Raw genomic sequence first — 25,088 nt, 5'->3', positions numbered from 1 at the left:
CCGAGGAGGCACAGTGTCCTTGTGGCCACAGGGAAGCAGAGGCCTGTGCCTGAGGTCCAGACCTGGTCAAGGGCTCGTACATTTTCAATCCTGGAAGCAGTGGCCACGTTCTCCTTCAAGGGGTAACGGGCTTCATCTCCCTGCGTGGAGCCTTTACCCCAGCCTCCTAACGGTGTCATGGCATGTCTGCTCGTTGGCCAGTCTGATGAATGACGCAGCTCACATGACTTTAAACTGTGTTTCTTTATTTAACGGAAGTTGGACATCCTACATGTGAGTCGTCGTGTTCCCTTTTCTGATGATCACCTGCTGGTGTTCTTGGCTGTTTCTGTTGGCCCGTCACATCCCTGTTCAGGAACTCGCAGCAGATTAGGCCTTGGCCTGGGGTGTGCACTGTAAATGGTCTCTATTTTGCATTAGCCTTTCGACTGGCTCATGACGATTTTTCTTGCCCGTGCAGACAGAGCTGTCGGGTTTTATCTAGTTGGGTTTATCTTTCTTGTGTAGATTCCGTAATTTGAGACATAGCTGGGCCTCCTCGTTCTGAGGTCATAAGGAAGGTCTGTTTCCTCCTGATGCTTTAATAGCTTCATGTTTTACACTGATGGCTTGGAGGCGTTTTCCTGGGGTGTCATGTAGAAGTATGGGATCAAGTGTTGTTTTATTCGCTTATTTATTTATTGAAGCCCTATCGCCCGGTTGTCCTCAGCCAATTAATGATTCTCCTAATTAATCTTTCCTCTTAATGAATTTTCAAGGTCCAAGAAGTTGTCTGCTCTTGCGGAAGCCCTGAGAGAAGTCCCCCTCACCAAGGGGCAGCTGGGGCTGGAGCTGGAGGAGCTAGAGGCTGCGGCCCTTCTCGTCCAGGAGGAAGAAGCTGCCGGAAACGCAGCCTGCTCGCCCAGCGATTCCGGGGCGTCGGGATCTTCTGACTCTGAAGACTCGGCCTCAGAGCAGGACGAGCGGGCAGAGCAGCAGCGTGCACCTGGGGCTTCTCTGCGGGGCCCCTTTCTGGAGAGCGGTGCCCCGCTTCCTGCTGGTGGCGAGGCCGGCCTGGGGTCCACCGTGGGTCAGGGGGCGCTGCTGGCCGCTCCCCAGGAGCCTGCAGGGCGCAGGCCTCTGATCGAGGAGCTCGGCGACCATCTGAGGACGACCCTGCAGATTTCCACGTCTCAGGGAGCCGCTGCAAGGAGCCACCGCAGGACGCAGGACGGAGACCGGCAGGCGACGCCGGGGACTGACTCGGGCCGGGCGCCTCTCCTGAGCTAGAACCCTCCGTGGGCTGTGTGGGCTTGGCACTTTTTCTTTGTACATACAACATTGTTCTTAGTGAGCTGATTTTTATACATATTGGTCTCTTTGCTGCTTCTTGAAAATTAAAGTTGTGAAGTGTGGTAACTGAAGTTCAGCTGATGTCTAAGGGGGAACAGGGGTCCTGCCGCTGCCCTCCGCCCCGTCGAGGACCTCGCGTTCCTGTTGCGCAGCGTGCTGAGTACCAGCAGAAGCCGTCACCACAGTGGGGGCTTCCCGTACCTCTGGTGTCCTCCAGCCTGTGTTGTCCTGGCCTCCCCCGCAGCCAGCACCACCACCCGCGTCCCCCAGCGACCACTAATGTGCCCCTCCCGCAGCACTGGGTTCCCTGGGCTGTCCTCGTGTCTCGGCCAGGCCTCCCCTCGTAGCTGCCTTGATGCTGACCCCCGTGGCAGCAGGGCCAGGAGCTTCCGGGGGCTTTTCCTCCACTGCTGACGGCCGTGTCGGTGAACAGCTTGCTCCTCTCACCTCCTGGTGAGTGTCCGAGTCGTTCCCAGTTTGGGGCTGTTAGAAATACAGCTGCTGTGACGGTTGTGCTCAGGCGAGGTGTGGACAGAGCTCTCGTTTCTCAGGTAATCATCTGGAAGTGCAGCGGCTGAGCCGTCAGGAGGTTGTGCCCCGTGACATTTCCAGGGCCCGTGAGCAGCTTTGCTCACAGCTGGCCATCTGCTGTCCTGGCAGCAGGACTGGAGTCCAGCTCCTCCCCGGGCTCCCCCTCACTGGGTGCGGTCCACTTGAGCCACATCCCATTTCTTTTTCTTTTTTCTCTTGAGACGTCTTGCAGACTTTCCAAGGCCGGCCTTGAACCTGCAGCCCTCCTGCCTCGGCCTCTGATTGCTGGGACCACAGGCTGCACCCCCACACCCTGCTCCTGTGGCGTCGGCTCTTCTCCTGACACCTGGGTGGTGGCGTCTTTTTGAAGTGTCTGTGTATCTTCCGCCAGTTTTCTTTTGAAGACAGGTAGTTTTCTCGTCTCTCTGTCTTGGGGGTCTCTGTTAGTGGGTCGAGCGTCCTGCCACTTCGGGTGCCTTGGTTTGGTCCTATCTTGTGGGTGCTGGGCCTGGACTCCTGCAGCTGTTCCTCACCTGGTTTGGGGTGCCCCTCGGTGGCTTGCTGTGGTGTCCCCCTGTGTGCCTGGCCTTGGTGGTTTGCCGGGTGGGTCTAAGGCGTGGTGCCGAGGGCGTTTTTCCTGGAGGCTGCCTCCTGAGTGTCCTCCCTGGGCCCGTCCCCTCTGCCTGTGGTCTCAGGTGGTCTCGCCCCGCCTGGTCTCTCACTGCGCTCTTGAGGGCTGCAGGGCCCTCCTGTCCCCTGCCCAGCCCTGCCTCCTCTCCCTCCAGCTGCCTGTGGTTGTCCAGGCCTGAGCCCTGTCCTGGCCCTCTCCTCCCTGGGCCCCATCCTGGTCCCTGCGGGCCCTCAGCTGTGTCGTGAACTCCGGGGTCCACTGGGTTCTGCCTGGACTGTCCCTCCTGCCCAGGCTGGGGTCCTTCAGGGCCGTGTGTGGGGCCTTCCCTCCCCTGTCCCTCGTTGTCAGTCCTGCGGATCTTCAGTGTGGTGCCCACCACTGTCCCGTGCGTCCCCTGTTTCTTTTTTGGCTGTGCCTGTCCAGGGAGCCGATCTGGCCTCCGTCACTCCACCTGGACCGGGAGCAGCGTCTGCAGCCTTGACGCACCTGTGTGTTCTCCTCCAACCGCAGGCTCTTGGGGAAGAAAGGACCTGAAATCTGATACGCGTTGATCTCAGCTGCATCTTTATTCCGAGAAAGGGTTGGATTTAGGGGGACTGCAAGGGTCTGTGTTTCTGGTAAAATCCCAGCTGGCGTTAACCTGGTAGTGGGCGACGATGCCACTTTACGTGGGTGTTAGTGCCTGGACCCACCAACAGCATGGCGGGACGTGTTCCAGACGCAGCCTCCCTGGAGAGCGGCAGGTGGCTGTGGCCATCGAGATGGCGTCTCTCCTCTGCAGCACCGTCCCTGGGGACAGTCTGGAAGGCGCCATCTGTCACTGCAGTCATTTGCTCCTACTAAAGCCCCGAAGGTTGGGCCGATCCCGCCTTGCCTCAGAGTTTCAAGCGGTGGAAATTGTCCTCCTTCCTCAGTTTCTGTCCTGAGGAACCTCGGCGGGACCTGGTTCAGTGAGACTCCTTCCTCAAACCATGGGCAGGTGTGATCCCTGCCCGGCTTCCCATGGCCACGGGCTCCGCAGGCCACTTGTGGTGGTAGGGACGACGCCCGAGCTCCCAACCTGGGCCTCCGTGTCCGTGGCAGTCCCCTGTTTGCTGCCTCCCACTCCCCGTCTGTCTGAGCCTCTGCGCTCACTGCGGCTTCATTCCGTGACCCAGAGCACGCTCACAGCTAAAGTAGGCAACCCGCCAGGCAGCCCTGGGCACCTCCTATACCCACCTGAGTCTCCCAGGTCCCTGCTGACGGGGGCAAGCAGGGGACGTTAGCTGAAGAGCAGGGAGGCGAGCTGTGACACCTGTGTGCAGCTGGGCAGGGAGAACCAAGGCTTGAGGTGGGCAGGACAGCACTGAGTCCAGGTGTGACGGCCCAGGAGGGTGGGTGGACACCAGGCCCCAGGCCTCGCCCTCCGTCTGGAAAATGGGAGTGGGCCTACAGTCATGGGTCACCAACGAGGGGGCTCCACTCTGAGAAGTGCACCTATGGGCTATGTGTCACGGCCTTTGGGAGCACAGTGGTGCGTGCAGTCCACTGTCGGCCAAGACGCTGTAGGACAGGGCATGAGTGAGTTTTGCTGCTTCTCTTGCTGGCCCGTGAGACTGTTCAAATGCACGTGGTGAAGCAGCGCGGGGAGGGGGTCATCGGTGTCCACCGCCCCAGAGCAGAACAGGACACTGCTGCTCCCTCACAGAGGCACCGGCCGCAGGCAGGCAGGCCGGTGGTGGAAGTCCACGGGGCTCAGCCATCGGCTAGAAATGTGAACCCTCGTCACGGTTTGCTCTCGCCCGCCTCCTCCAGGTCCTCTCGCCTCTCCCGGGGTCCCTGAAGACTCATGGGCCACGCTGTGGGCGTTGCAGGAGCCCTAACTCAGCCCGTGTCATCTGTCACTGGCACAAGATGGATTTACCAGTCAGACAGGCTGCTCCTTCCACATGGCTGACAGCTGGGGGCGGTTTGCACACCTGCTGGTGAGAAATCCACTGTGGTCCTGTGGATCAGGTTCTGTTACCAAGAACCGAGGGAGAGAGAGAAAGTCAGCTTTCTTAGGCCTGAGACTGTGGAGTCCGTACTTTATAACAGGGACTTCCACCGAGCTGTCCTGTAGAGAGGGATTTTCAATTTTAGATATTACCGCGATATTACCGCTAGACATGGTCTTGCATAGTCACGGTGACGAACCAGACACCTCTAAAGGACATAGAAATGAGACGATGACTTAATACAGGAGTAAAAGTCCACCTAAAACACACCGGTCCTCGGAATATATTATAAAATGTTGAAAGACGCAGGAATCTCCCCGAATAACCATCTGCCACAGAAGTCCCCGCACGCCAGGTAAACGGAAGGTGCGCTTCATGAACACAGATCTCTGATCGTTTGGCCAGGGTCCCGGTGAAAGCCCATCAGAGATGGCAGGTGTTGCCCAGGTGGGAGTTTGCCCTGGGATCCCCTCCGCCCGCCCGCCCGCCTTCCCGGTGGGTGATCTACGGCCCCAGCCTACAGCCAGTGGAGGAGGCGTCGATGAGGCTTGATTTAAGGCAGCCGGTGATAAACGCAGCGGGGAGGCTGATGGACGTCTCCAGTGACAGGAGGGGCACGGCGGTGGACGCCGACAGCGCGTCTCCAGGCTGGAGAACCCAACAGGGAAACACGTGTCGGCCAGATAAATGGCTTTGCCGTTTCCGACTCTCTCGGAGGCCATTCGTTTCTGAGATAAGGAAGGCTGCTCTCCAAAGTCACGGGAAGATAAGCTGCAGAGGGATGGCTGTGGGCGGGGACCAGGCACCGGGGACGCAGCAGGAAGGATCCGCTCCTGGGAAGGGGCCCGTGGGGGCCACACTGCTGCCACCTGGTACTGAAAGTGTCCCCAGTGGCCGCTCTTGTCTTGGAGCCTATTTCCAGGGCGACCATTAGGACTGGTTCTGTGGGAGTGACATCAGGGATGGCTGGGGACTGCCACCTGGCTTCCAGTCTCCTGGGCTGGGGTGGCTAGCTGGAGCCTGTGCCTCCTGAACTGGTCCCAATTGTTGCTGATCTTCACAGTTTGTTACTCCGAGCAGCGAGGAGAAGTTACTAGATCAAGCGCTCAGCGCCCGGCAGCAGGTGGCTCTCAGGAGGGGCTTGCCCGCCACTCAACGGTGTGCCCACAGCCGCTGCTTCCTGGGCTCTGCCTGCGCTGCCGTGATCCACGTCGACCTCATCCCGCTGGACGGACACCACTCCACCCTGCAGCCGCCTACTCTCTCTCACACCCAGGCTCACTCGGGGCCAGTGGAGGGGCTGGCCGGTTGTCCACGCTGGACCGCTGTGGCCTGGTGTGCTGGCTGGCTGTCGCAGTCACTGACCACCCCTGGAGCGGGGACAGAGTCGGGAGACTTGGGAGATGAGGCTGGAGGACTAACCCAGGGAGGTGGCCGCTCCCCTGTCCCCAGCCCCAGCGCAGCCTGAGACTAAGAAGCATCCTCAGAGTGAGTCCACCTGCCGCAGCACCCCACCTGGACTTGCAGACGCAGACTCTGGGCCCTGTCCCGGAGTTGCTGGATCAGGGGCTCCAGGGGCACCTGCCTTCTGCCTGGAAACAGCAGGGGTGTGCTGCCTCCTAGGAGCGCGGCTCAGTGGCACAGTAGCTCAGTGGCACAGCGCTGCCCACCTGCACCAAGCCCCAGGTTCCTAGAACAGCAGTGAAGCCGGCAGCTTGGCTTCCCGGCTGCAGGCCCTGCTCCCTCCCACAGAGGCCCCTCCTGGGCAGGGCGACAGCTGGGCCGCTGCTACAGGCACGTGCCCCAGCCTGGCAGGGGCCACCAGGACACCCTTGTCCCCCGGCCCATTGATGCCTGGCTCAGGCCCAATCTTCCCTCCTCCCGCCGCTTCCTGGCCCGTCGCCTCCATCCTCGGGGACGCTGCATGGGCAGCCGCGTCTCCTGCTTCCCGAGGACTAAGCTGACCTCTGGTTCCTGAGCTGCCTGGAGAGATCCCTGGGTTTCCACGAGGCGCTTTGCCCAGTGCCCGGGTGGAGACCGTCACCTCGCAGGAGCAGACAGCTGGGCTGGGGCTTGCGTGACTTGCCTCTGTCACCCTGGGCCCGCAGCTCCACCTCTGCAGCTGCGCTTTGTGGACACTAGGTGCTGCTCCTTGTCACTCACAGCCACACCTGGCTCCTGCTGGGAGAGGCCGGATCACAGCTCTCACCTGGGGCGGGGCAGGGCAGGGTGGTAGGCAGGCTGCCATGCCACCACCTGTCCTCTGTGCAGACAAGAGGCCTTGCCACGTGGTGCCTGGGGACTTGACAGATGACATGCCAACATGAGTGGCTTAATTCGTACATAACTCATTCTGGTGATGCTTAAAGGCAAAGCCAGGCACCTCTTGGGAGGGCCAGGAAACCCACACTGCACGGGCAGGCGGTGGCCCAGCCTCTGGCCCTGGGGAGAGGGGCCTGAGCCGTGGTCCCCACATACTCAAGGTGACAGTGCCCATCCTGCGCTGTGAGGCCACCCACTAACCTGCGCCATAGGCCACTGACTGACTAGTGTCTCGCGCCCCTCCCCCAGCAGGGGCCTCTGGCCAAAGGCGGCAGTGATCACCCATCTGCTCTTGGTGCCGCGGGGCCGGGGTGGGGCGCCGAGCAGGTGTGGCAGGAAGGGGACGTGGCAGGTGCGGATGCCAGGCTCCCAAGGCTGCAGCTCTGTTGAACACAGGGGCTGTGGTGTGTAAGAGTCAGAGGTTGTGAGCGGAGCTGGAGTCAGGCAGCCTGGGTTTTCCAAGATGGGAGACTGGTCTTGGGGAGAAGCTCGGGGCCTGGCCCACCCCACCCCAGCTGCGCGAGGTGTCACCCGGCTTGGAGCAGAATGCTCACTGCAGGTGCCCCTCACCCCTCTGTGACAGTCCTCTGTCTGTGTGGAAACCGGGCTCAGCCAAGTTCCCCCTGAAGAGGGTGGCACGGACAGGGCGAGTGACACTGGGCCCTTCTTGGAACCACATGCCAGGTGCCTGGCCCTCCTCTCCTGCCTGTCCTCGTGTTCAACAGGCTGGAAGGGGGTCTGTGGGTTGGGCGGTGGTGGAGATGGAAGCCCCCTGCAATGTCATTTAGAAAGGACACATGGGTTGGCGGGAGCTGGCAGCGTGTGGGTCCCGGCGGGAGCCACGGAGGCCCCCCCACAGGCAGGAGAGGACAGGAAGACAGTCCAGAGGACGGGGAGGACGAGTGGCTGGGCAGAGGGGACTGCACCCTGCAGGTGAGGGACACAGACTGTCGGGTGGCTGGGACAGAAGGGGCAGCAGCAGGGCTAGTAGATGGGCAACCCAGAAAGGCGCCGGGTCAGCGTGTTGCAGAGAGAACGGGAAGGTTGATGCGCCCAGCGTCCACCCCGTGGAGAAGCAGTGGCCGTTCACTGTGGTCCCCATGTGTGTCACGTGTAAGGCCAGGCGGCACAGTGGAATCTTCCCGTCTGTGTCTTTGAGTCACTCCCTCTGTGCTGCCCGTCACACTCTGACCACGGCTGGCCCCAAAGACGCGCCCTGCCCCTGCGGACTTGGGATCTGCTAGGAGTCGCTCACCGTTGCCCACCCGAGGTCGCTGCTAACGACAGCCCGTGTTGATAGAGCAGTCACTTAGCACCGGCCCCGAATCCCCACCAGGGACGCGGAGACTGTGCCTTTTTACAGATGGGGAAAGTGCGCGGGAAGCTCTTCAGTGTTGGTTCAGCAGCTGAGTTTGCTTTTACTTGAGAGGGGACTAGTGGTGTGGGCCAGGGGCATGGGAGGCTGGTCAGGGACGCACGCCGCCTGCTTGGAAGGTGGACTGGGATCTGCTGCCGCGGCCCCGTGACCTTGGCGTCTTACCAAACCTGCCCGAGAGGTCTTCCACCTCTTCCTCTGTGATGCGGGAAGTGGGCCCTCCTTGGGGGCTCTGGGAGGCCCAGCCCTGGGCCCAGAGCGCAGTCCGTTCCTCTCTGTTGGTCCCCAGCGATTCCACGAAAGGGAACGCACCGCTGAGACCTGGGGCTCACCTTCCTACCTTGACCCTGTGTCTCCTGGTGACCTCAGAGGAAGAGATGAGCCTGGGGGCGGGAGGGGGCCCTGGGCGACTTCCTGGGCAGCGGAGACAGACAGCACCTGCAGATACGTGCTGAGAACTTAGAAGAAGGCTACTCTTAAGTCTCGGGACCTGCCTGAGTGGGGTCCAGCCTCGCCAGAGAGGGCAGGGGCCCTGGGCCTCCTGGTTGGACCGCATGATCACCTGGTGGCGCTGAGTGCCCTCTGCAGGACCGGGTGGCGCTGACTTCCGTGAACCTCTGGATCTGTGAACCCTAGACCAGGGCCCTCCGGCTGTCCCTCTCTGGGGACCTTCTTTGGGAGCTCTGCTTTCTTCTCTGTAACTTGCTCTCAGCCTGTGTCCAGTGGACTTTTCCCTTTAAGTTCACAAGACAAAGAAGCCAGCCCCTCACTCCTGGGGACACTGGCCGGCACTCTGTGTACCTTTCCTGAATGGAGCCCTGATTCCTGAGCCCGTGGCTGCGTGGGACCTGCCGCTCCGTGGCTCAGAGGAGGGTGCATACCCTAGTAAAGAGTGCATCAAGAACTAACAGTGGTGACGCCCTCCCTGCACAGGGGTGTTGTAACACCTCCGTGGACCCGGCCACCTGACTGTAGAAGCCTCATCTTACGTTGTATCCAACATGATAATGCGCCGTATCTGATGGATACGCCTGTGCACATTTGAAAAGAACTTTCAAATCTTTGCTTTTGAACTTCCCTGGCTATGAATAGTAACTCATTTAATTGACGGTTGGCTCTGCTTTCTCAGCAACCATCCTGCCGACGCGGGAGTTCTTAGAAAGTGCGGCCCTAGACTGTTTTTAGATCAGTAACAACTTCATGAACTTTAGATATAGTAACGAGGCAGTGAACAAAGCGGACCCTCCACTCGGGTCTCTTTCTCCCAACAGTTGGAGTTAACAGCTTCTCTTTTCCTGGGCTTCAGTGGGCTTGCGAGGCCTGACCTTGAGGCCGGGCCTCCTGGGGGAGACAGGCTGGCCGGGCCTCCCTGGGGGCCTGGAGGCAGCGTGCAGGTCGCCTGGACGCTCCCCTGGGTTGACTCCTGAGCCTGGCAGGGTCTGTCCCAAGGTCAGAGGCTGGGGAGTCACCTTCGGATCCGCCCAACAGGGACCCCGAGAATCAGTGACAGCCATGCCTGTTACCCTGGGGACCCTGAGTCCAGACGCCAGCAGAGAAGGGCCCTGCCCCTGGCCTGGGAGTCTGTGGTCCTCCATGCACCAGTTGACCCAGCACAGAGCGGTCAGGGAGCAGGGGAGGGAAACAGGGACCTGTGCTTCCTCAGGGTCCCCTGAGCTGCCTCTTCACCTTAGCATGTGATTTCCTGTCACTTTACAGTAGCCCTGGGGCCGGCCTGGCTGGGAGCAGCAGGAGCCTCCAGCCCGGTCCCCGTAGGTCAGGCCATGCAGGGGCCACCCAGCAGGGGCCTGGGAAGAGCACCTGAGGTCCCCAGGGCCACCCCTTCCTGCCCAGGCAGCTCTGCTCCAAGGAGCCAAGACTGTCACCAAGGCCGCGCAGAGGAAGGGGCAGGGACCATGGGAAGAGAGCTGTCCCCACACCCTGCTGCACCCTCACCCGTTCTCTCCTGGGAGCCAGGAAGGTCCGGACCCTCCAGAGGCCTCGCTGGAGTTTCTAGATGCCCCCAGGGGTCATGCCTCCCCCCACAGTGATGGGGCCTTCCCCGAATCCGTGACAGGAGAGGGGTGGTGGCCTCAGGGCCCCTGTGTAGGGCACAGATGCTCACTAGAGGAGCCAGATGGGGCCAAAGTCCAGTGGGTGGGTCCTGTGCCCGCCCCCCTGGCCGCCCTGGCTGCCGGGCTTGTCAGGCTGGGCTGTGGCCTGCTTCCCGGGACCCAGGAGTCCCCTCTGTGTGGCTGTCCAAGGAGCTGCCCGAGGCTGGGTGCTCTACGTAGAAAGCCGGGAGATCAGGTGGCTGCTGCTGGCCCCTGCTGGGCTCTGGTGACGCCTCTGGCCATACCATGACGTGGTGGGGGCACCGTGGTGGAGCCTGAGCGAGGTGACACAGGAAGCTGCCAGGCGCCCTGACAGCACCTGCTCACAGGACTTCCTGCCAGGGACCAGAGGAGGCTCTCGGCATCGCCACCGGGGGACCCAGGTCCAGCACCCAAAGTAGGTCCCCAAGGTGTGGCTCTCAAGGGACTGCACCTGGCACTGCCTTGGCTGGGGCTCCCTGGACGCAGAGCCCAGGTGGCCTGGGTACAGTCACATCTGGGAGGTCCTGGGAAGCCCTGCCCGCGGGGCAGCAGGACGGGAGGGAGCCAGCACAGGAGCCCTGGTGAGCCCCCACCCTGCCCCAGCGGCCACGGCGAGGGCTGCCCTGGGGCCACCCTCCCGCCAGGCCCAGGGTGTCCTCCCGCCAGGCCCAGGGTGCCCTCCCGCCAGGCCCAGGGTGCCCTCCCTCCAGGCCCAGGGTGTCCCGGATGGGCTGCCTGAGATCCGGGGAGGGGTCCACAGCGCCCAGCCTGAGTACCCTCGGGTCCCTCCTGATGCCATAGCAGGACTCTCTCCCCTGTGTCCAGCAGGCTGCAGGGCTGCCTGTGTCCTCGTCCCCTTCAGTGACCGGCCGTGAGTGCACAGCCTCCCTGACGCTGTCCCAGGGCAGGCTCGGGGCTGCTGCTCTCCCCACCCAGTGCCCAGGGCCCCATGGTCAAGCCAGGCCTGACCCAGCTCTGAGGTCCTCTCCTCCCCTCCTTTGGAAGCCAGGGAGGAAGTCCTGCTCCTGGCGAGGCCTCTCCTGGTCTCCTCCTGGGGACTCTGCAGGAGCCCCTGGCCGTGTCCTGTTGACTGACCGGAGCCTGAAGCCACCCTTGGTGTAGTGCCCAGCCGGGCCGCGTCCCCGGGATTGCTAGGTGTCCAGCCTGCAGCACAGCCCTCCTCCACCCCTTCCGGGCCGCCTGGCCCTGCGCTTCCCCTGGCGCACCGTGGCCACCGCCACCAGGAGGAGCCCAACAGGGTGCAGAGTTCTCCCCGCTGCCACCCCCGGAGGCCAGGACCCACTTTCGGGTACCTGCAGTGGACAGCCCTGTGAGCAGGGGACGCGGCAGAACGGGCTGCTTCATGAAGCACCGACGTGTCCTGCAGGGGATGGACCCCACAGTTCCTCCTTTGTTATCCCCAGTGTGAAGTGAGTGGCTCTGGTCCCCACCATGACGCTCTGGCCCCCCACAAGCCCCAGAGCCGCAAGGCCAACCAGCCATGAACCTCCAGAGCTCTGAGCCACATGAACCTTTTTTCTCTATAGCTTGACTTATCTCAGTGTTTGTTACAGTAGTGGAAACCTGGCTCACGGGCACAGAGGCAGCCCCGCAGATCTAAACCAGGGGGACCCTGGGCACGTCAGGGATCACTGACGCATCCTCTCCGTTCCTCCCTGCAGCCTTCCAAGGGAGCCGCTGTCATCCTGCCTCGTGGGAAACGAGGCTCTGGAGGGGGAGATTGCTGCCAGAGGTCACGTGGCCAGTGCGAGGCTGAGAGGGTTTTGAGCCCAGGGGTTTGGGATGCAGCGTGCCAGGGCGGCTCCGGGGGACTTGCAGACACTCCCCCCTGTCGTCACTGTCACGTTCACGCTCCAGTGAGCTGTTCATACCCCTGTCGCAGAAGGAGAGCCCCTGCAGAGCTCACCCCAGCTCCAGGTCCTCCCACCCCCTGCCGGCCTCCCCCTCTGTCCCTGTGGAGAGCGCCTCCAGTCTGGGATGTCATCCATCAGCAGGCCGCCCAGCACCTGCAGGAGCCCCAAGCCCTCCCCCTGGCCCCCTGCTGCTCTACCTGCGCTTCCTAATGCGCATCGCGGGCCACGCGGTCTGCTTGCTAGCTGTCTGTGCCATTCATTATGGTCCCCTGACAGCACAGTCACCCGGCAGCCAACATCTGCGTCTCTCGTCTCTCGCTTGCTGGAGCGTTCCGCGTGCCTGGAGCCGCACCTGGCACACAGCGCGGGCTTGGGACCATCCCGGAGAGTGAGCCACCCCCATGGCAAGGCCCGATCCTTTAACGAAAAGCAACAGGAAATGGGAGGCAGACCCACACCACACGCACAGCCCCCCTGGGGCCTTGGTGACACAGCCGCCGCCTGTCATCTTGCAGAGGCCCAGGAGGGTAGAAGGGCTCTCCCAAGGTGGCACAGCTCCCGAGCTTCTGTGGAGGCATGAACTTCACACAGGAAGACACACCGTGTTCCCTGCACAGCTGTGGCCCCTGAGCACACCCCTGGGACTGTCACTGGCTCAACAGGGTGGCCGCTCCATCACCCGCAGCGCCCTCCCCTCCCACCCAGGGCCGTCCGTCCCAGCAGCCCCTGACAGCCCCCCGACTGTCCGCCTCTCCTGGATCGTGGGAGGAACCAGGGGCTGGGTCCGGGGCTCAGGGGTGGAACGGGTGCCTGGCACGCACGAGGCCCGGTCCAGCTCCCAGCGCCGAAAAGGGAAAGGAATGCGGAGTCCTAACAGCACGTCCACCTGGCGCCCGGGTCTCCTGCTCAGCGTGGTTGTTGGTCGTCCGTTGTGTGTAGCACGTTCATCTAGGGAGACGGGCCCGGGAACAGGAACGGTGAGTCACACATGCGCCTCTGCACCCCGCTGTCCCCCGCGTCACTGCCCGCGGTGGGTCACGCCAGCAGAGCCAGCAGGACGGGAGAGTCTCTGGGGCCCGCTCTCTGCACGGGTTCTGATACCTCTCATGAAGGTCACCCCAACGTAGTCTCAGACCTGTCGCACTCTTAGGCACTCATCCAAGAGAACTCAAAACACACGTCCACCTGGGGACACTCAGCAGCCGAGGACAGGGAACAGCGAATGTCCACCAGCGGGTCACTGGATAGCCAGGCTGAAGTCCAGCTTGTAACAGAGGAAAGTGGGTGCGGCTCCGGTGCACTGCTCAGCTCCTGAGCGAGCCTCAGGGTGCAGTCCAGCCCCACCTCCGAGAGACAGAGAGTGAGAGAGAGAGAGAGAGAGCGCGATCGCCATGCTACACATGGCAGGCTGGGTCAGGCCCACGTGGCCACAGGCTGGGTCCTCCTCCTGCTGCTGCGTCCTCCTCCGCCCTCCCTCCTCCTCCCTCCTCCTCCCTCCCTCCTCCTCCCTCCTCCTCCCTCCCTCCTCCTCCCTCCTCCTCCCTCCCTCCTCCCCTCCCTCCTCCCCCTCCCTCCTCCTCCTCCCTCCTCCTCCTCCCTCCTCCTCCTCCCTCCTCCTCCTCCCGCCCCCTCCTCCTCTGCCCTCCTCCTCCCTCCCCCCTCCTCCCTCCCTCCTCCTCCTCCTCTCTCCTCCCCTCCCTCCTCCTCTCTCCTCCTCCCTCCCCCCTCCTCCTTCCCTCCTCCTCCCTTCTCTCTCCCTCCTCCCTCCCTCCTCCTCTCTCCTCCTCCCTCCCTCCTTCTCCCTCCCTCCTCCTCTCTCCTCCTCACTCCCTCCTCCTCCTCCCTCCCCCTGTCCTCTCTCCCTCCTCCCTCTTCCTCCCTCCCCCGTCCTCTCTCCCTCCTCCCTCCCTCCTCCTCCCTCCCTCCTCCCCTCCCTCCTCCCCCTCCCTCCTCCTCCTCCTCCTCCTCCTCCCGCCCCCTCCTCCTCTGCCCTCCTCCTCCCTCCCCCTCCTCCCTCCCTCCTCCTCCTCTCTCCTCCCCCTCCCTCCTTCTCTTCCCTCCTCCCTCCCCCCTCCTCCTTCCCTCCTCCCTCCCTTCTCTCTCCCTCCTCCCTCCCTCCTCCTCTCTCCTCCTCCCTCCCTCCTCCTCCCTCCCTCCTCCTCTCTCCTCCTCACTCCCTCCTCCTCCTCCCTCCCCCTGTCCTCTCTCCCTCCTCCCTCCCCTCCTCCTCCCTCCCTCCTCCTCCCTCCTCCTCACTCCTCCTCCTCCCTCCTCCTCCCTCCCTCCTTCCTCCCTCCCTTCTCTCTCCTCCTCACTCCCTCCCTCCTCCTCCCTCCCTCCTCCTCCCCGCACTCCACTGCTGAGCTCTGGTGCCCTCCCCGCCTCCTTGGCAAGCACAGCGCTGTCTGGCCCCCTTGTCTCTTGGCAGCGGCTCCGGCCACATCTGCGCTGGGCCAGGACCCCAGCATGTGCAGCTGGGGGGAGGCACTTCTGCTCAGCAAGTGGAGCGTGCTCCTGTTTTGCGCCGGGGACCAGGCGGGGTGCTTCTGTGGTCTCAGGATGAGGTGGGGAGGAGCCAGAGCAGGAGCACAAGTTGCTCAAGGGGAGACCCGAGAGGGCCCTCGGCTCACCCCCTGCTGTGGCCAGGGCCCGGGGCTTGGGAGCAGGTCACCCTGAGTGGGCAGCAAGCTCAGGGAGCCCAGTCAACACCTTGGACCCCAGAGTCAGGTTTTCTGGGCTCAGGTCTCAGCACACCATATACTAGCTGTGTGATGTGAAGCAAGTTAGGGACCCTCTCTGTGCATCCATGTTTCAAAAAAAGGAGAAAGAAGCTAGGGTCTGCCTGCAGTGTCACTAGGGAGGTGCAGTGAAGTCCCCTACGTAGCTGCACTCACACACTTACGCTTGGAACAGAGGTGGTTCTTGGTGCGCCTGGCACTTGGTAGGTGACAATTCCCGTGCATGCAGTTCACCCACAGGGTGCTCAAGCCAAGGGACTCTAGGGCGTCCAGAGTTGTGGACTGCCATCCAGCTCCATCGGTCTGGGGACCTCATCCCCTGAAGAGGGTCCTTCCCTCAGCCGTCCTCCCCTCCGTCCTCCCCTCCGTCCTCCCCTCTGGCCCCGCAGCCACTCCTCTGCGTCTGTCTCTAGGTCGTCTCCTACAGAGTGGCATCCTCTGGTGTGTTTGGTGCTGGCTTCTGTCCCTCTGCCCGACGTTTCCCGGTCCCCAACCTTCAGCAGCAAAACCAGAGAAGCTCCCAGGACCGTCTGCCGCGGGGAAGCCACGCTGCTCTGTGTCCACGCACAGGCCGCCCCTCGGCAGCATGAAGGAACAAGGGACTGCCCCCCCCCTCCCCCCCCCCCCCCCCCGCAGCAACCCCGCGGATGAACTTTCCGACAGCCAGGTGCTCAGAGCGCGCGCACGGTGGCTGCCGTGGCACCAGCTGGTCGGGGCAGCCCCTGCAGTTGGGGGAGCTCTGCTGCTGGTCCTGGCCTGGCCTCTGCAGATCTGCATCAGGCTCATTCACTGTGCTGAGCCCCGGGTGGTCACTTGCCAGCTGGATAGTGCGTGCTCACCAGGGGCCATCCAGGTGGATGGAGGCTGCTGGGCTGTGGGTCCTCCTCTTCCCTGTCCGGATCCGTGCAGACACGTGGCCTGTTCTTGCCTTGACCCACCGGCCTCCCCCCAAAGGGAGATGAGCCCCGTTCTTTCAGCCACCTGCAGGAACGTGGCCTGGCAGGTGGACACAGCGAGTTCCTTCTGGGTCTCTTCCTGGGATCCACATTTAGCGGGGTCCTTGTCCTTCCGCTGCAGGATGGGAGTTAAGAAGAAACCTGCTGGGCCTGGCTCACCCTGGGAGCGGCCCTTCTGGGGCTCACTGCCCCCGGGAGCAGACTGGGGAAGTGGACCACAGAGGCCGTGACCCTGACGTGGTCAGGCCCGGCCTTCCTGGGGAGGGAGGTTCTCTCCGGGCTGTGGAACCTGGAAGGCCTTCAGAGAGGTGTTCAAGGTCAGCCTCCCCAGGAGAGACGGCCGCGGGCATCGGGGCGCTGGGAGGCCCTGGGTGGTGGATCCTGGGAGTCAGGCCCGGGAGGCCCTGCAGCCCGCACAGATGCAGAGGCCGCGCCAGCCCACGGGGAGTGGTGGCACATCCCAGGAAATGCCACTTGCTGACGTCCACTCTGTCCCTGGACTCATGGGACACTCACAGCCCCTTCTCGCATGAGGCCAAGTGACCAGCTGCAGCCGCCACCGTGGGCGGGTGGCAGAGCTGGGATTTTAACCCAGGCCGATGCAGCTCCGGTCCCTGTCACGAGATTCACTGACACCGTGGAGCAGAAACGTGCAGCGAGGGGCGCACACGGGGCGCGGCGGGCTTGCCCTCTGACCCCACTGCGGAGAGGCTCTGTTTGACCTGAACGGCCTCCAAAAATGCTCGAATTCACCATCAGCTTCTAAAAATAGGATTTTTTTTTTTTTTTTTTTTTTGCACAGAATGCAGACTTCTGGCTTCTCTTAGGAAACGTGAGGGTCTGGGGAGAGCGAGCTAGAGCCAAGAGCGGCAGCCCCCTTAGCAGGGATGTGAGACCCCCCCCCCCGGGCCACAGTGCAGGCGTCCAGGTCGAATGTCCAGCAGAGGCCCATCCGAGGCCAGCAGGGGCTTCCTCAGGGGCTTGCTGCCGGCTGCTCCCTGTGTCCCGTTTCCTGTCCCTCTGTGTGTCTTGTGTCCGATTCTCTTCTTACAAGGACAGCACTCAGATTGGATTAGGACCCCCCTGATTGACCTCATTTTCCCCTAATGACCTCCGCAAGGGCTCTCTTCCGATGACCTCATCTAACCGTCTAATTAGCCTTTAAAGACCCGTCTCCAGATGCCGTCACGCTCTAGGTGCTGAGTAGGGACTTCAGTGTGCACGGGAGGGCCACCCGGGGCAGCCCGTGACAATCCGCAGGCCTGGTTTTGTGGGGCCAGAGGAGGTTTCTGCTGCCTTCTTTACAGAAAGGAATATGGCTGGACATCAGGCACAGGGCGTGCACTGCTGGGCCCGGCCATTCCACACGGGGGCCCTGGGCCCAGACGCTTGGTGCCGGCATCTGAGCTGTCCCCTGCTCCCCACAGGTGCCAGGACAGACCCCCGCCACCCCGGAAGCCCTCAGCCAGTGACCGCCTGCCCCTGGGCTGGCCCCCGTGGGTGGGTGTGCTGGCCGGTCTCTTGCAGTCTGTATTTCTGATGCCCCTGGTCCGGCCTGGCTGGCACCACAGGTGACCCCGCCAGGACCGCCTCTCTCTGTGGACGGGGTGGGGGACACGATTAGATGCAGACGCCCCATCCAGAACCCCCTCCTGCAGGCTGTCTGAGCTCTGACCCCCAGGGTCACTCTCCACCTGCCCTGCGGCCCCCAGGGCCGGGTACCAGACAATAGGGACAGCTGGATGTCCCAGAGGCCACAAGCTATCCCACCCAACCAGCCTGCCCTGCCTGCCCCTGCACACCTGCTCCTTCCCGTGGAACCTGGGCAGCTCCGTCCAGGCTGTCCTCTGACCCCCGGGCATCCCCCACCTGGCCCTGCGTGACGTGGCGCCCCCTCCTCTTGGGGCTGAGTCAGCTCTGCTGGCCCTGACGTCCCCAGGTCATAACGAAGCTGCCTTGGACAACACCTCGTCTCCCCAGGGCCCCGTGACATGACTCTGGCCTGCCTGCCCTCCGCGCCTTTGTGTCCCCTGCAGCCCCACACAAGCCAGCACTGGTCCCATCCCTGTCCCAGGGCGGCTCTTCCAAGGGAACAGGATTCCGTAGGCACAAAGCTGAGCCTTTACTTCACGTAGGAGAGGGAGTGACCGTGGAGACGGTGGCTGGCTGATGACTGTTGGGCCGTCTTCCCCTGGCAAGGGGGACGCAGCCGCGTGACCAGGGAGCCCTCGGCTAGGCCCTGAGGCCCAGCGACTCCGCCTCATCTCCCTGACCGGGGCACTGGCCTCACGGTGCAGGACTGTGCCTGGCCTCGTGCTGGACACACAGTAGGTGCGGCCTGAATGAGCCGGGCAGACCCCACTCAGGTGGCCGTCCCCCGAGTTCCTTTTCCGGGCTTTGTCTGATAGCCGTGCCCTCCGCAGAGGGACGCAGGGACTTTCTTTCAGTGTGTCTTCCTTCTTATGGCCCCTGAGCCTGGGGTCTCTTCAGAACCACCTGCAGCTTGCTGCCCCGACCCGCTGTCCCCTAGCTGCACGGTCACTCTAGAGCCCTCTGCTGTCCCTTTAATGCCACCTTCTTTGCTGGGCAGGCGGCTGGTGGCCTGTCACGGTGCCCACAGAAGGAGCAGCCTGCTGTACGGCTGACGTAGGATGTGGACCTCCCCAGACCTGGCTGGCGGCTCCTCACCCCCTGCAGGGGACCCCTTGGGCCCCAGTTTCCTCGTCTGTAATATGGGGACCAAATGCCAGATTCCTGGGAACAGGGGAGGAGAGGATTGGGCAAGCCCTGAGCCCAGTGTCCGGTCCACAGTGGTGTTCACTCCTGGGGCTGTCCCATGGGAAAGGCGACAGTGTCCCCGAGGACGGCTCCCCTCCCGGGGCCGTTCTCCAGTACTGCCCGCGGGCCTGGGCAGGGTGGCGCTGACTCTCAGTGACATTTTGCCAGTTTCTGGAATTCTGTGAGGTTCAGACAGGAGAGGCCTCAACATGAATAAGGATTGGTTAAGGATGCGCCTTGTTCTCGAGGGGTGGCTCCCTGGTCACCCAGTGAGCCGGACCCCCTGGTGACCAGCAGACCCCACCAGCTGCTTGGAGGAGGCCCGTGCAGGGCTCAGGCTGACGGGCTCCCCAGAACCAGGCTCTCACCCTCCTTTGCCTGCAGCAAAGGAAACTAACCAGAAATGTCTGGCGGTCTGAGACTGAACCAGGAGGGGTGAAGTAATCAAGTTAGCGGAGATTTCGGGAGCCCCAATCAAACTCACGTTCTGGTGCCATGGTGAGGTTCTTGTTGGAAATGGGGGGGAAATGAGGGAATCGAAAGGTCTTGGGAAGATCCCTTTTTATAATTAAGCCTTCCAAGCCTGCTTTCTGAACCCCACCAGGGGCAGCCCTGGTCCTGGGTCAGCGCCTGAAGCATCGTGGTCCCCACAAAGCGCCCTGCTCGGTCCTCTGGTTTCCAGCCTGCGAGCGGGTCGTCGAAGCTGCCCCCTGCTCTGGGGAGCCACCGGGATGGACGTGTGTGTTCCTGAAGGACATCTGTGGGCAGATGGGGACCCCCTGCACCAAGGCAGCGGAGCCCGGAACTGCTGTGCCCCCGGGAGAAGAGGCGTCTCCAGCACCCTGCTCGGGGAGCCCTGTCTGGAAGCTGGGGTCTCTTTAAGCCATGGAGCAGGGCTGCAGGTGGGAGCTGGGAGGTCAGGGCTCAGGGACCCAGAAGGAAGCAGAAGCACAGCCCAAGTCCTGGATGACCCTTGCTCACCGCTGACCTTGAACATGCAGCTTCAGTTCTCCAAGTCTCTGCCCCTCCCTCTGTGAAATGGGACACAGGCGCCTCCTTCCACGGCCCCCTCCTCCCCCTCCCTCCCTTTCTTTTAGGAGTAAATGAAACGGGAGCCGTCACTGTGGGACGTGCCCGGCACAGTGGCCGGTACGCCTTCATGGTGCCGAGGGTGCACAGTTGGCGAGCCCCCTGAGCCTGGCTGTGCCCACCGCCCCCCACGAAGCCCGAGGTGGCCTCCTCCTGCCCTCTGGGAACCCGCACTGCATTGGCAAGACCCGGACCCTGCAGGCCACAGGGCCAGCTGAGCCTCTGCCCGCCCTGCCAAGGCAGTGGACACAAGAGAGGCCATGCCGGACCCTCAGTGACCCCAGTCAACGCTGCGTGGAGCTTACCCCTTCCCTGGCGGCCGTCCTGAGCCACTGAGTCTTGAGGGTGTTGCTGGCTCAGCTGGATCTGCAGGGCTCCAGTCCTGCCCTCACCTCTTGCCAACCTGCTGTTTGGTCTTCTGACAGTTTCCCAGGATCTTCCCCAGGCCTCAGTCCCCTCACTGCTAAGGGGACGATCCCTGCCGGGGAGGATATTGGTGAAGATCAAAGGAGAAGATGCAGCGCGGTGCCTGGCACACAGGAGGCACTGGGAGGTGGCCCTGCTGGCCTTGCTCCTCCCCTAGCCTGGCCGGCACTGTCATGAAGCAGGGGCGGGGAGCTGGGGGCACGGCTCGGTGGTAGAGCGCTTGCCTCCCATGCACAGGTCCTGGGTTCCATCCCAGCCACCAACACAGGGGGTGAGGCTTGGGGAAATTCCGCCCAGGCACGCTGGAGGGCAGGGAGCCCGGCAGCGCTCTGAGTATCCCCAGGAGGAGGGCCATCTCCACCGTGCTCAGGCCTGTCCTCAAGAGGGCATTTGAAGATCAAAGCAGTCATCTGTTCGGCTTCCTCTGAAACGTCGCCCAGCGAACCCGGTGGTTGGCCAGGAATCAAGAGTCCTGGAGTCTCAGCAGCTGCCTTCTGAGGGAGCTCAGGCACGTGTGGGCTTGTGCCCACAGTCACCTTGTGTTCCCTTTCTCCTCTTGCTCCAGGGACTTTACCCCAACCCGTGCTGGGGCAGCCATGCCTGCAGCAAGAGGCACATTCGCGGCGGAGCTGCTGGCTGCAGGTGAAGCTGGTGGAGGACTTGCCTTGGCCACAGCCCAGGACCCACATGGGTGCCTGATTTGCACAGGGCATGGGTCTCAATCAGCTCGTGGCTGGCCGTGGCTTCCTTTTTACCATTGATCATCCATCTTAGGAGACCAAAGGCATTTCATCAGCCTGTTTTGCCGTGTGGCTTTGAGAGGGGGAAGCTGGGACTTGGGCTGGGGTGGGGTCTGGGACTGAGGAGGAGGAGGCCTCCTGAGCTATGGGGTCACTGATTAATACTTCAGCAAATAGCCCTTAAGCACCCACTGAGTCCTGAGCTAGAATCAGTAGCAGGTTGGGTACTGAGCTAGAATCCTGTGGGTCTGGTGCCCAGTTCTCCCACCTAAAAGTTATCCAGCAGCCACCCAAGAGAATGGCCAAAATAATCAAAAGAGTCCTGTTTGAAGGAAATGCTTCCTCCAAGAGCTCATGTGTGAGATAATCCAAGAACGATGAGAGGTGAAGTCGATTAGATCGTAGAGCTGTGACCTAATCAGTGGATTAATCCACCTGGATGGATTAACTGGGTAGTACCTGGAGGCAGGTAGGGGATGGCTGGGGGAGGCGGGTCACTGGGAGTCTGCTCTAGGGAGCAAAACTCTCTCTCTCTCTGCTTCCTGAGCTGCTGGTCCCAGCCAGGCCCTTCCGCCATGATGTTCTCCTTCACCTCGGGCCCAGAGATTCGGAATCAGCTGTCTAGAGGCTCAGACCTCTGAAACCATATGCCAAAGTATCCTCCAAGGACGGTTCTTGTCGAGTCTTCTGGTCCCGGCGATGAAAAGCTCACCAGAGCAGAGGGTAATGATGATAGCGAGCGGAACTCTCACCCTGCGGGCGGGACTGTGAGGTGGCTCAACCCCTTTGGAAAACAGAGTCCCCTAAAGCTGAACATTTCCCTCCTAAATGCTCCAGAAGAAATGCCCAGGGATGTCTGTGGCTGTACCATGGGCAGGAGTCACCAACGGGCGCCAGCCCAGATGCCCATCGGCTACGGAGTGGATATCCACACCATCACCCCGCCACACTCCCGTGGCTGAGCCGTGGGGGACATGGGGGGGACCCACGGGGTGGTGCCGGGAACGAGAGCCAGGCTGTGCTATGAGTTGGACCTGGTTTGAGGATGCCCTCCCCAAATTTTCCGTGCTGGAAACCTGGCCTCCCGTGCGGTGACCCTGGGAGGAAATGGAACCCTTAAGAGAGGGGGGCCTCGTGGAGGATGGTCAGGTCACTGGGGGCACTGCCCTCAAAAGGGACAGGTAGCCAGCGCAATTCGGCAAGAGAAGGAAAGGAAAGGGGTAAAAATAGGAAAGGAAGACGTCACGTTGTCACTGTTTGCAGAAGCCGCGGCCCTATACCTAGAAGACCCCCAAAACACTCCAGGCTGCTAGAGCCGATAGACACATAGTGGGTTATAAATCCGCATACAAAAGCCAGTGGATTTCCTAGGCGCTCACAATGAATCTGCTGAGAGAGAAATCAGGAAAACAACTCCATTCAAAATAGCCCTCCCCCCGAAACAAAAACAAACAAAAAATGAATCTAACCCAGGAGGTGAAAGAGCCCTAAACTGAGCGCTAGAGAACATGAAGAAGACCTCGGACGCTGGAGAGGATGTCCATGTTCATGGACAGGCAGAATGAACGTTGTCAAGATGGCCGTACCGCCAAAAGCCATGTACGGACTCAAGGCAATGCTCACCAAAATACCCAGACACTCTTCACAGAACCAGGGAGAGCCATCCTAAAATTCGGCGGGAAGAGTAAAAGACTCAGAATAGCCAAAGCAATACTACGCCAAAAAAGCCAGGCTGTGGGCATCACCAGGCCGGGTCCAACTGATCCTGCAGAGTGACCGGACCGGCCTGGCCGAGGCTCGGTGGTGGCCGTCGCTCGGCAGTGTGGTGGTGGCGTAAAAACAGACCCCCAGACCACAGTGGAATGTAAAGCGACAAACCCACGCAGACACAGGCACCTCGTCTCTGACAGAGATGCCCACCACATACACTGGAGAGAAGACGGCCTTTTTAGTCATCGGTGCTAGGAAAATGGGTGATGCACGTAGAACCGTTAGACTCCTCTCTCACACCCTGCACAACAATCCACTCAACATGGACCAAAGAACTCCGAACTGGACCAGAAACGGTACGACTCCTAGAAGAAATTTAAACGGCCAACGAATAGAGGAGAAAATGTCCAACATCGTTGGCAGTTAGGGAAACTCCGATTAACACTACCCTGAGATTTCATCTCACCCCTCTCCAAATGACGGCCATCAAGCCAAAACTTTGGGCAGAGAGTGTTACACCCTCTGGGAAAAAAAAGGCCCCGTCCTTTCTCTACGGTTAGAAAACGTGACCGAGGACGGACTTTCCAATTCCTCGGATTGTCAACCCTGGATACGGTTTCCCCCTCTTGGCCACGAGTCCCCTCCTTTCCCAGGGCCCCTCCCCAGGTGTGGTGAAAGGGCTTGGCTGGTCAGACGGTGCCCTGCGTCGGCCTGAGTGCCATCTGGGGTCCCTGGAGACGGCTGAGCGCCCGGCTGGCTGCGAGGCCCAAGCGTTCACACCGTGGGTATCACGTTACGGCAACTTAGGAAGTGTGATCCCGGATTTGGCCACCGGCGGCTGGAAACCAGACACAGCCGGGCACAGCTGGAGAGGAGGAGGGACCCCAGCCCCCTGGGAAGGGCCTGTGAGGCGTGCTTCCACGCCCCTGGACAGGCCCCCGGCAGATGGGCCGGGCTCTGCTGGTCCAAGCTGCAGAGGCAGACTATTACAGACGCGGGTGGACAGACGTGACACCAGTGTCCAGGCAGGGTCACCTGCTGCAGCCCCGGGGCACAGGAGGGTGGATGCCCCTCTGCCCACAGATGCCACGCGTCACTCTTCCCTCGGAGGGACCTGGCGCAAGCTCACCTCACCTGGATGACTTCAAGCCAGGGCTGTGCTGGCCCCAGGCCTTCCTCCCGTCAAACGGAGGGACCAAGCAGTCCAGAGAGCCCTGCTGTGCTGCAGAGGGAAACCCGGCGTTCTGATCATCTGTGGGTGGCATGGTGTTTCTGGGGGACAGTTTGATACTGTGACAGAAAATCTCTTAGGAGCTGTTGGTCCTGTGACGTTAGCCGTTGGTCCCAAGGCGTCTGGGCTGAACTGTGAACCCACCTCTGGCGTTGTAGCTTCCTGAGCCCCTGCTACCTACCTAGTGTGAGAGACCGAGGCGTGTAGGCACTGGCACCGTGCGGAGACATCATATGACAGGCTGCTTAGGGTGACTCACGAGATGCCACCCTCACCAGCCCCGTCTTACAGAGAGGAAACTGAAGGCCCAGAGAGGTTAAGTAGCTGCCCAAAGCGGCAGAGCAGACTCGAGGTGGAACTGAGTGTGCCCACTGCCTAGAACCTCGGGGCGGGAACTCCTGCCAGCTCCTGACCTGCTTCCTGCAGGGGCTCTGCGCAGGTGGGCTTGGGCAGCCCGGGAGGGAGCTGGAGCCCTCGGGTCTCCCCACGCTCTAGGGCGACCAGCGAAGAGCCAAGTGCACACAATTCACTGAGAGAGGCACAAGGGGCATCGCAGAAGCTTCCATCATCAGCCCCTCCAGGAAGAAAGCGGCTGATGTCTGTAGGAGCCTTTGGTTCAATAAATCACATTACGGCCACACTGTGATCAAAAACAGTTCTTTTTTCCCGTTTGTGCGCGTGTGTGTGCACAGAAACAACACATTTACTAGCTGTTTTTTCTACTTTGGGGTTATTTATAGTTATTTCTTCTTTCCACCTCTCTGACCTTTCTAATTTGGGGGATAATTGGCATGTATTCCACGTCTAATTGGAAAACAAGCTACTTCCCTTTGGAAAAATAGCTGCTGCCGTCTCAGGTCCAGATGGCCCTGTGGTACAGAAGGGCCCTGCTCTGGCCCCTGGTAAATGGGCGGGGGGTCGGCGCACGCATCTTCTGCATGGAATGGCCCAGGCTGCTTGTGAAAGGGTGACTCCCTGCTGGCCACTGTCCCAGAGCGTCCTGCTCACTAACTCAAGCGTCCTCACAACCCTGAGGGTGGGAAGTCGAGGCACAGAGAGGGGAGGCGCGCGCTGCTGGGTGGGGAGGGGACTCGGCTCCAGGCCTGCACCCACAGCCCTGCACCCACAGCCCTGCACACGGAGCGTGGGGCTCAGCAGCCTGGTCTTTGAACACATTCCCAGGTGACCGAGGCGCTAAGGTGAGGCACCGCTGCCTGACACAGTCTTTTATCTCAGAACCACTTGCATGATTCTGTATTAGGAAACAGCAGATCTATCTGCTCCAC

At 61.6% G+C, this 25,088-nt stretch overlaps 1 protein-coding gene across 4 annotated transcripts in view; it reads left to right on the top strand.

Moving 5' to 3' along the window:
* Positions 1 to 1,372, top strand: part of Shq1 (SHQ1, H/ACA ribonucleoprotein assembly factor) — a 67,385-nt gene extending 66,013 nt beyond the window's left edge. For all 4 annotated transcript variants that reach the window (XM_026392678.2, XM_026392680.2, XM_026392679.2 and 1 more), the window contains one exon: positions 759 to 1,372. In XM_026392678.2, coding sequence (XP_026248463.2) covers positions 759 to 1,269 — 511 coding nt within the window. In that variant the 3' untranslated portion in view covers positions 1,270 to 1,372. The remainder of the gene's footprint in view (positions 1 to 758) is intronic.
* The last annotated feature ends 23,716 nt before the right edge of the window (positions 1,373 to 25,088 follow it).

Source organism: Urocitellus parryii, chromosome 16 (genome assembly GCF_045843805.1).
Source record: "Urocitellus parryii isolate mUroPar1 chromosome 16, mUroPar1.hap1, whole genome shotgun sequence".
In the NCBI taxonomy this organism is placed as follows: Eukaryota; Metazoa; Chordata; class Mammalia; order Rodentia; family Sciuridae; genus Urocitellus; species Urocitellus parryii.
The sequence above is the reverse complement of the archived record's forward strand: the minus strand, read 5'-3'. Positions and strand labels throughout refer to the sequence as shown.